Consider the following 15,908-nt stretch of genomic DNA (forward strand, 5'->3'; position numbering starts at 1 on the left):
CCAGGACCTCCCTGCAGCCCACTGAGACGGCTCCGGCTAAACATAGCTGCTGCTGCCTCGCCATCATCTGGAAATCAAGAAAAGGCATCTCGGAGGCTGGACCCCAACGAGGAGAAGCCTTACGTTCCAGTGCCCCATGTCCTGGTTTGTTCTTATCTCTCTGGCATCGCGCCCAATGCCTGCCTGCCGTTCCAAGGGTTTCTAATCGCTTTCCAGAACAATAAGCAGCGTCTTCCAGCTCTCCCAATTAATCCAGATGAATCGTTTTATTAGAGGGTGGTTGCCAGTCAAGGTGAAGGCAGCGAAGCTGTGTGTATGATTCCTGTGGAAATCAGGAGCATGCAAGGGGAACTTGAACAAACAATGGCAGGAAGCAGCATGTAGCCAAGCACGCAAGTCCTTTCCATGGAAGGTCAGTGGCAGATCAAAGTCCAATGAATCAATATTGAGATAGGCTGATCAGGGCACAGCTGGTTTTCCCCCTGTGTGGGGCCAGCCAATCATCACTTCAGAGTTGGAAGGGGCCCCAAGGACGGGGGAAAGCCCCCCCACCATAACACTAGAACTCGTTGCCGTCCAGTGAAGCTCAGTGTTGGAAAATCCAAGACAGATCAAATAAAGGACTTCTTCACGCAGCGTGCAGTTAAACTATGGAACTCCCTCCTGCAGGAGGCAATGAGGACCACCAACTTGGATGGCTTTAAAAGAGAATCAGACAAATTCAGGGCTATCACTGGCTACTAGCCGTGATGGCTCTGCTCTGCCGCCACATTTGGGTGCAACGATGCTTCTGAATACCAGTTGCCGGCAGCTCCAGGAGGGCAGAGGGTGTTCTTGCACTCAGGTCTCGCTTGCTGGTTTCCCACTGGGACACCTGGTCGGCCAAGGTGGGAACAGGATGCTGGACAAGGTGGGCCATTGGCCTGATCCAGCAGGCCTCTTTCTCATGATGTTATGTAAACTCAATATGGGCAGATGAGTTCCTATCAGCCACTGGGATTCTTTTTCCTTTTGTCTCTGCCAGTACAGTGGTACCTCAGGTTAAGAACTCAATTCGTTCTGGAGGTAAGTTCTTAACCTGAAACTGTTCTTAACCTGAGGTACCACTTTAGCCAATGGGGCCTCCCGTTGCCGCCGCATGATTTCTGTTCTCGTCCTGAAGCAAAGTTCTTAACCTGAGGTACTATTTCTGGGTTAGCGGAGTCTGTAACTTGAAGCATCTCTAACCTGAAGTGTCTGTAACCTGTGGTACCACTGTATTCCTTTGAGTAACCCAGTAGATGGCAGAAGCCCAATCCGTAACATAGATGGGAGTGAGTTGGAGGCTGGCTAAACAATGGCTTGCTAAGCCCCACACTGGGCTATGCCCAGATTTGAAGTGGGGATTTGGAGATCCACAGCTTCTTGGCTTCTTAGCCAAGCCACACTTCCTCTCCTTGTTTAGAAAGCAAAGGGAAAGTCATTGACATAAAACAGAGAGAACTCAATGTATGTCTACTTTTATTTCTTGGTGCCCATACTGGTTCCCAACTAAGTAACTAGCTACCTTCCTCCCTAACTGATCTCTGGTGCTTTTTGAAAGAGGGTTAAACCTTATAGGAGTGAAGGATTTTAGCTGCCGGAGTGGTGGGGCTGGACAGCAACAGAATTTCTTTTCAGATTGCTCATTCCCTGGAGGCCAGGAGGGAGGGAGAAAGGATGTACAGTTTGAGCGGGTGGAAAGAACTCTGTGTTCCTTTGATGTGTGCGCTTGGAAAAGGTGCTGGGCCTCAAGGGAAGAACTGGGGTGGGAGAATCTCTGCTGCATTTTACACCCTAAAAGACAGAGTGAAATTCAGCAGATCACTCCTCTTTCATCTCTAAAACTCTTACAATTGCGGATGACAGTGCTGTCCACCCTCAAGCAGTCAGCCTGCTCTGAGGTCAGGATGGAGAGAGGGAGGGGAGGCGTCGCAGCCAGCTTGGGCTGCCATTGGCTCAGCTGCTCCGATGTCATGGAAGAGCTCTCTTGGCTTGGGCATCAAGGTGAAGGGAGCGTTGCTGAGATGTTAACCTTAAGGGGGTCTCTGAGGAAACATTACTAAGTGGAATGTTTGCAGGTTTTGTCTCCATGTCCTGATCTTGGGCTTTCAAAAGAGACTTTGCAAATCAGTTGAGTGGAACGGGGCCTAGCAATGGAAATGGATAGAGGACTCTTCCTGTGTTTAGATGTGATATCTGAGCCATCAGGGGTTCGTCTTAGTCAATGGAGAACAAACCCTGCCTTTTTAAAGAGTCCTCTTTGGACTGTGGAATCTCTGTGAGCTTACTGTTGTTATTTGACTACTATGGACTTCTGCCTCTGTTCCCTTGTAACTGGCTCCCATAAGCAGCCTGGCTGCAGCATTCTGGACCAGCTGAAGCTCCCTTTTCCAAGGCATCCTCACATTGAGCGCGTTAGAGTAGTCCACAGTAGGGTTAGGCTGAGAGAGAGACACAGAGATTAGGCTAAGTTCACCCAGTGAAACTTCTGGTGGGATAGGGATTTGAACCCACCCACCCACACCTCTCCAGCAATCTAACCACTATGCCATACTCCCTCCACCCACATGGCTGCAAAATTTGCAAACCTATGGCAGCTTCAGCAGGAGCGTGGGGGGGGGGTAGGATGTGTCTGACTGGGTAGTGGGGGCTGTTCTTCTTGGAAGCATCATTCTGTAGCTCTTCCTTCCTCCATTCCTTTTCGTTTATAAAAATGGAAATGAGGTTCTCCTCCTTCCCACTCACCCGCCCGCAAACCGAAATCCTCCCTCATGTACTTCAAGCCTGATTCACCGCCACGGCTCTGTTCTGCTGAGATACATTACGCACTCAATTTATAAAGATCAAATTAAGTTAATTTGAATTTGGCTTGCACTGGGGGTGTTAATGAAACATTGATTAACAGTGGGGGAAACCTCTGTTTTCTAGCCTTGATTGATATAAATGTCCACGTGTTCCGGTTTTGGCTCCCCTCCCATCTACCCTCACCACCCTCACCCTTCTGGCCCCCAATTTAAATTCAAAGATGCTATTAATTGGATGGCTTTGCATTGGACAGGCTGAATGTCCGTGCAGCGATTTTGAGTCTCCAGACAGGGCTGAGGCTGGCAATGTGCTCCAGTGGGGAAGAAAAGGCTTTTTGCAGCTAGACTTCGATGCTAAATGATGGAATGAGTCCCTTCCCTTTTGGAATAAATAAAAAATAAAATAATATGAATCTAAATGCCTTCCTTATGCATTGTGTCACCACCACATACCTGTGTCTCAGTTAAGACTGTAAGCTCTTTGGGGCAGGAACCTTTCCCCTGGATCTCAGAATTCTGCCCAGGCCACGCCCCCTTACTGACCACGCCCTCTTTGACTGCTTCTGCCTAGCTGGGAAAGGGCCACAGCTCAGTAGCAAAGCCATCTGCATTGCACGCAGAAGTTCCCAACTCCAATTCCCAGCTCCACAGAAAAAGTTGGGAGAGAATATCTGCCTGCAGTCTTAGAAGGAACCTGCCAGTCTGTGTAGGCCATGCTGGACAAGATCAACTCAACAGACTCCATGTGTGATGCCTCTTGCTTGTTTGGGTGGAGAAGAGAGAGGTTTGCTCCTGTGTAAGAAACCTGTTTCCTTTTGTAGAGCAGGAAGGTACACACCTTTGCACAGGGTGTGCCTTCTGTACAAAGGGAAGAGTCGCGTCTCTCATGGCACTGGGACTTGTGAACATCCGATGAAGCTGCAAGATCCAGGACAGGTGACAGAAAGTCCTCCTTTGTTAAGCAATGCTCCCACAGGAGGCAGGGTTGACCACCCACTTGGATGGCTTTCAAAGAGGATTGGACAGATTCATGGAGGAGGAGGTGGCTATCCATGACTACTAGCCATAATGGGCTATGCTTTGCCTCCACGGTCACAAGCAGTCATGCTCCTGAACACCAGGTGCTGGAAACCACAGGAGGAGAAAGGCATCTGGTTGGCTACACTGAGAACAGGATACTGGACTAGATAGGCCTTCCAAGATGGCCTGATCCAGCAGAAAGCTCCTTATGTTGCTATGCCAATGTGCTCAGTCATCTACTGCTTTCTCTCACGTTTCCTCTTGAAACCATCACTAGATGCAGACTGTTGTGGACCTCCACCATCAGCTTGCACTCTGCTTAAGATCATAAGAAGAGCCTGCTGGATCAGGCGAATGGCCCGATCCAGTCTAGTCCAGCCTCCAAAGGGAAACCAGCAAGAGCACCCTCTCCCTTCCAGTGGTTTCCAGCAGCTGGTTTTCAGAAGCATTGTTGCATCTAAGGCAGAACATAGTAGCCATCAACTCCCCCATGAATTTGTCTTATTCTCTCTTAAAACCACCACTGCCTCCTGTGGGAGTGAGTGCTGCAGTTCAGCTATGCGCTGTGTGAAGGACTTCCAAAAAAACAAAACAAACCTATACTTGTACCCTTCCTATTTTCTGTGAAACTCAAGTCAGGGTCTGTGGGGTCCCAGGCAGGCAGGCAGGCACCCATCCAAGCCCTGACCAGCCTGAGACCAGCTTAGCTTCCACAGTGCAGCTGCATTAGATACCCCACCAGCCAATGTGCCCACCGTGAGAGTCTTGAGGGCCTTTTAGGAGCCCCTACCGATGTCCCTGGTACCTTGTCCTGCAGGTGGTGAGTTTTGCCAGCTTGAAGTCAGACGTGGCCTACAACTGGATGATCCTCTGCGTCCTCTGGTGCTCGGTCGTCCAGTCCCTCCTGCTCCCGCTTTTCCTCTGGGCATGTGACCGCTACCGAGCTGACATCAAGTCCGTCTGGGAGAAGTGTGTGGCCGTCATGTCCAATGATGATGTGGGGGAAGGTGAGTGGTGATTGTTTTTTGTGGGGGGAGTCCCCCAAATTCTGGAGGTAGGGCATTTGGGCAGTCCAGTCCAGGGCACTGTGTCCTTCCTACGTGAATGGAGGACAGCGTCTTGGCTGAACCTCAGTCCTCTTCAGTTGCAAGGCAGGTGTTTGGGAGCAGTAGGAAATGATGAACAAGACCAGGAAGAAACCAAGGCAGCCAGCAAATGCATTCCGTGTGCCCCTCCTGGCCCAAGTGAATTGTAGAATTGGAAGGGACCCAAAGGGTGAGTTAATCCAACTCCCTGCAGTGCAGTTATACCTGTCCGCATTCATCCCTGCCCTCCAGCATAGTCTATCTGTTAATATCACAGTGAGCATTCAGGTGGAATGCTGACTCTACCTACCCTTCCATGTATTCCCCATAACGTGTTTGCAGAATTTATATATTTCACTTGGGTGTAAAAACCAAGACCTCAGAGTGGTTTACGAAAAGGAAGAAAGCAATAGGAATTACCATTGAAAACAGTTTTAAAAAGGCAGCAGCTACTTAAAACATTCAGAAAAGAATGAAAACCGGCAATAAAAAAATTTGGATCAGAGCTGTCAGAGCTGGCTCCAGGTCCCAGCTCACAGAGGACCAACGCTAGCCGGTAGTAATGAACAAAAGTCTTTATTCAAGTACAGTTTCCATTTTAAAGCCGTAGCGCCCCAGCTCTACGTCTAGGGTTAGATCGGCGAAGCTCCATCTGAATCTCCGCCCCCTATACACCAGTTTAAGACTCTAGCCTTACTCCACCTCTTCCGTCTTTCCTTTCTCCTCTGGGTCCTGCTACCCCCCGGGGTCTCTTCCTTCCTAGATTCTTCTGACGCTGAAGTAGACCCCCCTGACTCCTCCCGCTCTTTCCGGCGGGCTTTGGGACCTGGTTCCCTATCCGGGCTGCCAACTGTGCCGCCCTCCTGTACATTTGAACTTGGCGCGCGCGCCCAGCCTTCAACCTTCCTCTTGACCGTTTCCTCGCTCCCCGATGGAGGCGTGGCCAATCCTGACTCATGTCCTCCCGCTGGCAGTGCGCCGCCTGATCCCGATGCCTGGGACTCCTCCCCCCTACTGCACTCTGGTGTGGACGCTGGTCCTGATTTCCAACTGCTACTCTCTGAGTCCCCTCTGGCCCCTTCTTTCTGGGATGTCCCCCTCGGCACCCTCCTTGCCCTGACCATGGGGGCCCCTTTCTGTGAATCTTCCGATTCGCTGGAAAGACTCGGAGACCTCGGACAGCTGTCCTCGCTAACATTACCTTCGGACTCCTCCCCTTCGCTCTCTATTTCCTCCCTTTTCTGTGCCTCTGCTCCTGAACCCCTGACAGGAGCGCATGCCAACATCCTATATAACTGGACAGGCTTGTTTTTAGCAGGTGCCGGAAAGAGTCTGGCGAAGGAGACTGCCTGATACCAATAGGCAGGGAGTTCCAAAGTCCTGCCACACAATGTGAAAGAGGAGAAACTTGCTGCTTACATCACCCCCCCCCAAAGGAAACCTCCCTCCCCCAAAAAAAGAAATTAGAGAGGTGGGCTTTGACATCTTGGAGGAGTGGGTCCTGCATGGCTGTGACCCCGACCCCATCGTCCAAAGTTCTTAGCAGTGGACCCCACCCCACCCTTTTTAATGCAGCTTTGCTTCCTCTGGGACTGCAGAAAACAGCCTGGACGGGGTGATCCATACAGACCTGATGTACGAGCGGCCCTACGATTACAACTTTGCTGGGGACGCCCTGACCTTGGACCACATTGCCAAATACGACCTCTCGGCCCTGGAGAGGGGCATCCCCCAAGCCTACCCTACAAAGCCTCCCCCAGAGGACAAGATGCAGTATCTGCAGGTAAGCAGGGGGAGGGGGGAATACAGGTAGCTGCCTTAAAATACCGAGTCAGATCACTCGCCCACCTAGATCAGTAACACCTCCACTGACTGGCAGCAGGTCTCCTGGTTTTTGGACAGGGAATCTTTTCCAGCTTTACTGGGTCCTTCTGAATGGGAAACAGGTGCTCTAACCACTGAGCTGCCGAGGGTTTGAGTTGCATCCCAGTGAACAGGAGAAGTAAAAAGTGTAACTGCTTTCTACCACCTACCAGGGAGGAGAATGGGCATAAGGTAATCCTAATTGTCTAGTTGGGAGGGACACCCCAAAGGTCATGCAGTCCAACCCGCTATAATGCAGGGATCACAGCTAATGTAATGGCACTTCTGTGTTCTTTAGCAGTGACGGTGCTGCTCTGCCCCTCCTTCCACTCCACGCAAGGCCCATTCCTCCCCTCCAGCTGCTTTTCGCTTTCAGCTGTCTTAAAAAACCATGCGTCCATCTCTAAGTCCCAGTTCCCATCTACCAAGTCCTGTCAACTGTGGATGGTGTGAAAAGAAACTCAGAAACATTAGAGGTGTTACGTTGCAGCTTACTTATCATGGATTGAGACTGCTCGGTCCTGGAGTTAAGTTCCATTCACCTACTTCAGAGGAGGGACCTCAAGGGTCATCTAGTCCAACCCCAGCGATGCAGGAATCTTTTTCCCAATGTGGGGCTCAAACCCGCAACCCTGAGATTAAGAGTCTCATGCTCTACTGACTGAGAGATGTACAGTTCCCAGAATTCTCTGGGGGGAGGACATGACTGTTAAAAGCGGAATAATGGTTCAAATGTGTTGTCTTGCACAGCTCCAGGAACTCAAAGCACCTGCCAGAGAAATTGTGGAACAGGGGTGGCTAACCTGTGGGTGCTCCAGGGTCATATTCACGCCTTCCATATAAAGCATTATGATACTACTTAGAACAGTCATGGCTTCCCCCGAAGAATTCTGGGAAGGGTAGTTTGTAAAAGGTGCTGAGAGCTGTTAGGAGGCCCCTTGCATTCTTCTCGAAGAACTACAATTCCCAGAGTTGTGAAACAACCACAAGGAGTTGTCGCTCTGTGAGGAGAACAAACAAACAAACAACTCTCTGCCCTGTTCCCAGAATTCCTTGGGAGAAGCCATGACTGTTCTAAGTGGTATCACAGTGCTTCAGTGGGACCGTGTGAATGTGCCCTTTGAGGGCCCTTGACCTGGTCGCAGAGGCTGCAATCACTCTGAAGCTTCTCCGTTCCTCCTCCCACAGGTCCCCCCCACCCGGCGCTTCTCCCATGATGAAACAGACATTTGGACAACCAGCCAGATCTCGGCCTACCTCCAGCACTGGGGGGCCAGCGGGGACATGGCCGCCAGCCTGGCCCAGCTCCTCATCCCGCGGGGGCACGGCTACGAGCGCCGGAGGAGCAGCAGCAGCCTCCTGTCCTATCAAGAGGAAGGGCAGCACCCACACCGCAGGCGCCGGAAGTCCGCCGAGAGCACCTTGTCCCTCAGGCCCTTCCCTCCGGAAGACTACTACAAGGGCGGCAGCGGCGGGGGGCCTGGAGGCTACAAGTGCTTCAGCAAGGAGGATGGGGTGAACTTCATTGACACCAGCCCCATGCCAAGCCCCAGGAAGGGCCCTCTGCGCTCTGCGTCCGTCTCCCTCATCCCGGACACGTTCCGCCACTGCTCGGCCAACCTCACCAACTTCCCCTTGACCACTTTCGAGCGGGAACCTCAGGGCATGCGGCGCCTCTCAGCCCAAGGCCGGGGGTGCTCCCTGACGGTCCCGGGCCCTTTCCTGGCCCAGGAGGATGCCAAGAACTTCTTCCCTAAAGGCAGCGCCGGCTCCCCGTGCCTGGAGCAGATCCGCATCCAGCTGTACGAAGCTCCTGAGGAACGCCCAGCCAGCAGCTGCTGCTCCGAGTCGGAGGGCTTCCGGACAGGCCTCAGCCCCTCCTGGGGGGGCCAGGAGGAGCTCCGGAAGGGCGGAAGCAAGGGGGGCAGCACCAGCAGCTTCCTGAGCACGCCCTCAGGCTCCTCTGGGTACGCCACGTACCACTCGGATTCCATGGGTTCAAGCTCCTAGAAGCATAAGGCACCGGAAGCCACTGGCGGGTCCCGTTCAGTTTTCTCTTTCTCTCGGGAAAAGTCTTCTCCTCTTCGTGGTCCAGGCTTTTGTTGTTTATTTAAAGAGGACTGGGCACAGCACCAAAGAAACCAAAACTCCAGCCTCTCTTGCGTGTTTTGCAAAAAAGCAGGAGGATGGAGGAGAAGGAGGAGGGCGGCCGGGACAATTTGAGGACTCGGGAGCTGCAGCAGAGCAGCTTGGAGACCCATGTCCCTCTTGGCTGAACCAGACCTCGCCAGCAGAAGGGCGGTGGGGTGCACTTTCCCCTTTCCCTCTTCCTTCCTTACTTCCAGCTGCAGCCGCTAGCTGGGCCCGATCAGGAATTTTCCATTTTTTTAATAATCCCGTGTCCCGCACCTGGTACTTTCTAAGACAATGTAAAGTTGTGCATGAGTTTTCTGTATCAAATGACCCCGCAATGCGTCCCCTGGATGAGGCTGTTGACAAAAGCTACGGGCTTGCAAGAGGGTGGGGGGGGGTCACCGATTTCTCGGAGGGGGCTGTTGGCAGGGTGGCAAAGCAGTCTATGTTCCCCTTTCCTCCATCAGTCCTGGTTTGCGGGACAAGAGCTCTGTGTTTGTGTTCCATTTGTCCATGATATCACTGCACAAGCAAAGGGTTTGAGGCAGGTGCAAAGCTCTGTGCTGGTATGCCCCATCCCCTGAGCCGTAGGGTGTTGCAGGATGAGGCCCCTGTGGAATCTAGCCTGGCAGCTGATGGGCAAGGAGAGACAAGAAACTGATGGTTAAACTGGCTGCTGGGACTTGGATTCCAACAATATTTGGCTGGAATAAGGGTTTAGTCTATGTTGGCATTTGGGGCTTTCTTCCCTCTTTTCCTGGGACTCAGGCAGCAGCTTCTGACACACACATTTGGCCCACAGGATGGAGATTTCACCGCCACCACCTTTCCAGTGCCAAAGCCCTGCCACCCACACCATGGGTTGATTTGCTGCCTCTGGTCTGATCTGAAGCAGCATATTACAGGTAGAAGCTGTGCTTTATGATTCTAGGGTCATCTAATCCAACCCCCTGCAATGGGCGTTTCTCCAGGGGCGAAAAAGCACGACAGGCACAGTGTTAAGGGCCAAAGCTGCAACCCATCCTCCTGTTCTCACCTGAGCCCCAGGAACATCTAGTGATATTTTCAAAAAAGACAAAATCATGGCATCGCTGCAGCACTCCTGCTGTGTGGCCTGGAGCACCACCTTCATGCATCATTCAAATTGTAGCGTTGCACCTGGGGCTACTGTTTTCAGCCTGCTTGATCGGAAAATGATGGGAGGAGATCGTCACCTTTCTGGTTTTTCTGTATTTAGGGTGGCATGTCTTTGGTACTGGCGGGGAAGGAATCCTTTCTAGCCCTTGGGCTGGATCCTTATCTCCCCATCCCAGGTGGGTCAAATTTGACTGGTGGGAGTGGCTGCTCACCTGCCAATCACTTGACATCACGATGCCACTGTGCTTTGAAGGCCCACTTGGTTGTCGGGACTTCAAAGCGCAGCACAGGGCTGTTTGAAAGCCCCTTTGTAAACAGCCCCATGCTGCTCTTTGAACCTGAAAATCAGCTGGTGGGAAGTGGAAGTTCATCTAGCCCAAGCAGCAAAAATAAACCGCCAAGAGTTACTCCCAGTTATTTATTTGAAAGCACATTATGTGATGGCAGGGTGGGGAGACTGGGCCTCTCATTCAGGCTGCTTTGAACCCCTGGCCACTGTCACTTTTCCAGTTAAGCATGAGGCAAATGAATGTTATGACCATTAGGGTCAGCACAAAGTTTCCTGCTTGAGTTCCGTCTTGCGTGCACGACTGTGTATGTGATGTTGTCTTGGTAGCAGGGGAGTCGAAAAGGTTTGCTTTAGGGAAATAGATGCCCGGGAAAGGAATGAGGGCAAGTGGAGAAGGGAGGGGAGGGAGGGAGTTAGTTTTTGTAGAGTCCTCAACATTTTTGCTTTCAGGTACACTGTCTTCAGTCAAACAGTCTCCTCCCTCTGGGGCAGGAGGTTCTCTCAATGGAGTCACAAGAGAAGCTTCCCCGAGCTAAGATAGAACCAGATTCAGTGCTTGTTTACATTCAGCTAATGGCTGGATTTGCCACTGTTTCAAGTCCAGGAACCGCAGCTAGAGAATCCATGACAGACGGCCATCCAACGTCTGCTTAGAAACCTCCAAGGAAGGAGAGTCCACCACCTTCTGAAGTTGTCCATTCTGCTGTCAAACAGCTCTTGCCGCCAGAACGTTCTTCATGAGAATCTCCTTTCTCGTCTCCAACCCCATCGTTCAGCCCAGACACTGAGGTCCAGCTCCGAGGGCCTTCTGCCGGTTCCATCACTGTGAAAAGTGAAGCTACAGGGAACCAGGCAGAGGGCCTTCTCGGTGGTGGCACCCGCCCTGTGGAACGCCCTCCCATCAAGGAAATAAACAACTATCTGACTTTTAGAAGACATCTGAAGGCAGCCCTGTTTAGGGAAACTTTTAATGTTTGAAGTTTTATCGCTTTATTATTATTATTATTGTTGTTAATAATAATCTTTTTGGAAGCTGCCCAGAGTGGCTGGGGAAACCCAGCCAGATTGGCAGGGTATAAATTATTATTATTATTATTATTATTATTATTATTATTATTATTATTATCCCATGCTGTGGGCCCTACTCCCTGGAGCAGCAGAAATGGGGGATCTGTGCCTTTTAGCTGCCGAAGAGCAGGCAGAAATATGAGGTGCCCCTTTTCCTCCCTCTTCAAAACTTATTTGCACAAGGCTTTTGAAATCAACCCGCATTGTCCATGGCTGTTTTCATCCCTTCGCTGGGCAGATCTACACCTAGGACACTGCTTTGCACTGGGACCAAACTGGTTCATCTCACTCAGTATATTGTCCACCCTGAGTGGGAGCAATGGTTCTTCCAGGCGTAGGGGACATTCTCTGCACCCCACTTGGAGATGCTGCCAGGATTGGACCTGGGACCTTCTGTAAGCAGAGCAGAATGAGATGATAAGAGTCCAAAGGCAGAGAGCAGGCTGTACCACTTTAGGATGTCAGAAATTGATAATTTATTTGAGCGTCCGTCCCCCCCATCCGAGGCAGATGCTGCCTTGATAACAGAGCTATAATCCTGTGCTGTGGAGGAACGTTCTCATCTCACTAAAACCTGTTGGATGTTCCTTATTTTTCCCTTTTGGATTATTTAAGAAAGGACATGCACTTCAATAACATACAAGGAGTGAAGAAATAAAGAAAGACAATGCGGTGAAATTGAAGTTAAACATAACACACAAAATGCAAGTTTGCATCCTTTCAGTCACAATCCCTGAAAAGAATTACTGTATTGGTATTGGGGGTGGGGTAGCAATGCAATTGCTATTACAGTGGTACCTCCGGTTACATATGCTTCAGGTTACAGATTCTGCTAACCCAGAAATAGTACCTCAGGTTAAGAACTTTGCTTCAGGATAAGAACAGAAATCGTGCAGCGGGAGGCCCCATTAGCTAAAGTGGTGCTTCAGGTCAAGAACAGTTTCCGGTTAAGAACGGAACTCCGGAATGAATTAGTAACCAGAGGTACCACTGTACATATACAAATGTTTGAGAGATACAGGAACACACAACGGCTTGCCTGTTTGCCATCATATGGTCCACAACTTGAAAAGGAAAACGATGCGCAGTGGAGAGTTGATGCATTGGTTCAAGTGCCCCCACCCCACCCCACCCCCTACCCCAATCTGTTTTAGGATGGTCGCCTGTCTTGGGTGCCAAATCTGGAGACAGCATTCCAAAATGCAGGATGGCATCATTCATAGTTTATTCCCCAGCGCTTTAAGAATAGATATGGGGCCTTTGGTAGGATGAGTATTTTCCTCATAGGTCAAGGAAGGGGTTGTTATGCATGCCTGTATTAGTGGTGTGGGGGATGTGGAGGGTTCAAAACATCTTGGGGTGGGGCTGGGTGGGATTGGTTGCACTTTGAAACTTGTACTGTTTTAATCATTGTAGCAGATTTATTCCCCTCACCCCATCGCTATGAAATCCACAAAGGGGGGTGGATCAGAGCAGGGCATCTCAAAAGACAGGTTCCAGGGCCCAGAAGTGCTCAGTGCACATCCTTCCACTCGGCTTTTCTTCCTTTTATTGAAAAACAGCAGCAGCGCCAAAAAAAGCATGCTTCTAGCCCTCATGCTTACAGATGCTAACTCGCATCTGAACCAGTGCAGCAGCAGCTCCTGTGTCGAAAAGGGTATCTCAGAGGAATTGTGATAGTCCCTCACTTCATCTCAAGTGTAGTTTGTTCTCGCACAGGCCACGGGATGGGGTCCCGTCCCCCACATTGTGGGTTTGCAAGGGGGAGAAGGATGCAAGTTGCTGAGAGGAGATTAGTCAGTTTGGGCTGTGGTTTCCAGAAAGGGAAACCTGGCTGCGTCCGCCATTGAATGTCCAAAGTCGTAAGGAGCAGTAATTATTTGAAGGCTAACTGTAGAGGTTGCACCTTTGGAACAAAACTGCCTCCCCCCACAGGGAAAAAGATATTGTCCAGGAAACCAGCCATGGCTCTCTGTGGTGTGACCAACAGACTTCTGGGGCGCTGTGGCGTGACCAACAGACTTCTGGGGCGCTGTTTTTTCATTATTATTATTCCAACCACTTGATATTCCACCTCCCCACAAATATATTATGGATGTTGTGCCTTTTAAGGGTTTGACAATAACGATGCTGGTAATATCTGATGAACATCAATAGTCCCGTTGATGAGCCTATTGGATTTCTTTTTTGCAGAAAGCAGTCAGGTAAGAGGTGGGGTGGGCAAGATGAGATGCTTAACCCTTTTGTCGTACTGTATCTTTTTAACTCTTTGTAGTGTCACAAGGCAATACTTTTCCAAACCTCTTGGGAGGGTCACCGTATCTCGGAAATCAGATCCCATGTTTTTACTGACCTTTTGGGAAATAATACTTTTTTAAAGAAAAAACTCACCACCTTGGCACCCTTAATAAAGAATACTAAAATTCATAGGCTCAGCAAGGCAATACCTTTCTACTGCTAGAAGACCACGGGGTTGGGGTGGGGGGAGTGTTTACTCCAGCGCTGAGGCTTCTCTCGGCCTGCTCCAAAAAGACTCCATTTCTGTTTTGTGTTTTGTCCCTTTCTCTTGGTGACGTTCCACGCTGTGCAAAGACAAACTTTCTGATTTGTGTCTGGATTTGTCTCGAAACCAGATTAAAAAAAAAAAAGTTTTATTCATCGGTTTTTCCAAACTGTTTGTAGTTTGCTCTTTTTTTCCAACCACTTTGAGGGTTCCTTTCTCTTAAAGACCAAATTAAAAATGAAAACAAAAACCCGTCTGTTATTTTCTTTGTCTCTAAACCTCATTGGCCTTCTTTTTAGTTACAAAAATAAACAAAAAAACCACCCAAGGGCAAGCCTATCTAATCCAATCTGGTGACCTCCAGATGTTTAGGACTACAACTCCCATCAACTTCAGCAAGCATGAAGTTGTAGTCCAAAACGGCTGGGGCTCATGGGAGTTGTAGTCCAAAAAATGAACACACAGAAACACATAGGAAGTGCATTTTACCAAGTCAGACCATTGGTCCATCTTTGCTTAGTATCATCTACACTGATTGGCAGTGGCTCTTCAGGATTTCAGGCAGGGAGACTCTTCCGAACCCTGCCTGGAGCTGTTGGGGATTGAATTTGGGACCTTCTGAATGCAAGGCAGATGCTCTAACTGAGCTATGGCCCCTCCCCATTCTGGCAGGGGCTGATGGGATTTGTGGTCCAAAACCTTGGGAGGACAGTAGGTTAGTGACTATTGGTCTGATCTAATATCCTGAAGATTTTTAGCTTGGAAAAAAGATGGGGGGGGGGCGGTTAAGCTACGTCTCTTCAAATTACTGAAGGAGGACTAGACCACAGAAGCCATAACCAGCGCAGACCCTCCAAGTGTCCCTATTTTCCAGGGACAGTCCCGGGTTTACAGAAGCCGTCTTGGTTTCTGATTTGATCCCAGAATGCCCCACTTTTCCTTAGGACATCCCTATTTTCATCAGAAAACGTTGGAGAGTATGGAGTTAGGCAACCCTCTCCCCCCCCCCCCCAGCCAAGGAGATAAGTAACTATACAAACTTTAGAAGACATCTGAAGGCAGCCCTGTATAGGGAAGTTTTTTTTAATGTTTTAAAAAATGATTATGTTTAAAAACATGATTATGTTTTTATATTTGTTGGAAGCTGCCCAGGGTGGCTGGGGCAAACCAGTCAGATGGGTGGGGTATAAATAATAAAATTATTTATTTATTTATTTATTTATTTATATTGACGACATCCCTATTTTCATCAGAGTAATGTTGGAGGGTATGGCAGCTTGACAATCTCCTCTTCCATCTAGTGGTCCAATCCTCTTGAAATGTTGGGATACTGCCAGGGAGACAAAGTCCATCATGACTCCACGTCGTCTCCGGACGTCCATTGATCTCCCGTAGACACCCAGTATCAGCAATTAGCGACACGAGCTCCAGAAATAGCTTCCCACATTCCAGAGCCGATGCACGCTCTATCAGCAGATAATGCACAGTGAAAGATGCACGCAGGAGAGCATATTTACAAGTTTATTCAGCGTTGGTCAGAACAAAGAAAAACATGACTGCCTGCTTCAATGTTCCGGCACAGAGAGAGAGAAACGAAAGCAAAGACACAACAGAAACATCCTGTGAAACAGGAAATACGCAGGCTGTGACACAAACATCCTGCTCTCTTTTAAGGTGGAACGGAAATATCCTAACATGAACAGCCATCAAAGCTAGTGGCAATCACCATCTCTGGTGGCAATGAATTCCAAAACCTAAGAAACCATTTGTGAAAATGCCCTTTGGTTTATGTCCAGGGAACCAGCCTGCTTGCAGGCCTTGGGCCTGGATTTTACATTCAGGCAACCCAAATGTTGGTTGCAGGGGGCAGAACATCCAAATGATGCATCCTGGAAGTAAAATTATTATCGAAAATTAAACCGGCCCATTTGCTATCCTGTGATGGTATCCAGCACTAAAAGGTCCCACCTTATCAGATTTTCCCT

At 49.7% G+C, this 15,908-nt stretch overlaps 1 protein-coding gene across 2 annotated transcripts in view; it reads left to right on the forward strand.

The window, feature by feature from the left end:
• GPR153 (G protein-coupled receptor 153) overlaps positions 1–15,908 on the forward strand; it is a 134,132-nt gene that overhangs the window by 21,393 nt on the left and 96,831 nt on the right. Inside the window, exons 4-6 of one of the 2 annotated variants that reach the window (XR_014514203.1) lie at positions 4,663–4,852; positions 6,529–6,713; positions 7,982–12,239. Coding sequence is in view for 1 of the 2 variants with exons in the window: in XM_083452137.1 (XP_083308263.1) it covers positions 4,663–4,852; positions 6,529–6,713; positions 7,982–8,803 (1,197 nt within the window). In the remaining variant the exon portion in view is untranslated. Of the gene's footprint in view, positions 1–4,662; positions 4,853–6,528; positions 6,714–7,981; positions 14,174–15,908 lie in introns of those variants that run through there. The other variant, XM_083452137.1, reaches the window with a different exon arrangement.

Source organism: Podarcis tiliguerta (assembly GCF_965153285.1).
Source record: "Podarcis tiliguerta genome assembly, chromosome: 8".
In the NCBI taxonomy this organism is placed as follows: domain Eukaryota; kingdom Metazoa; phylum Chordata; class Lepidosauria; order Squamata; family Lacertidae; genus Podarcis; species Podarcis tiliguerta.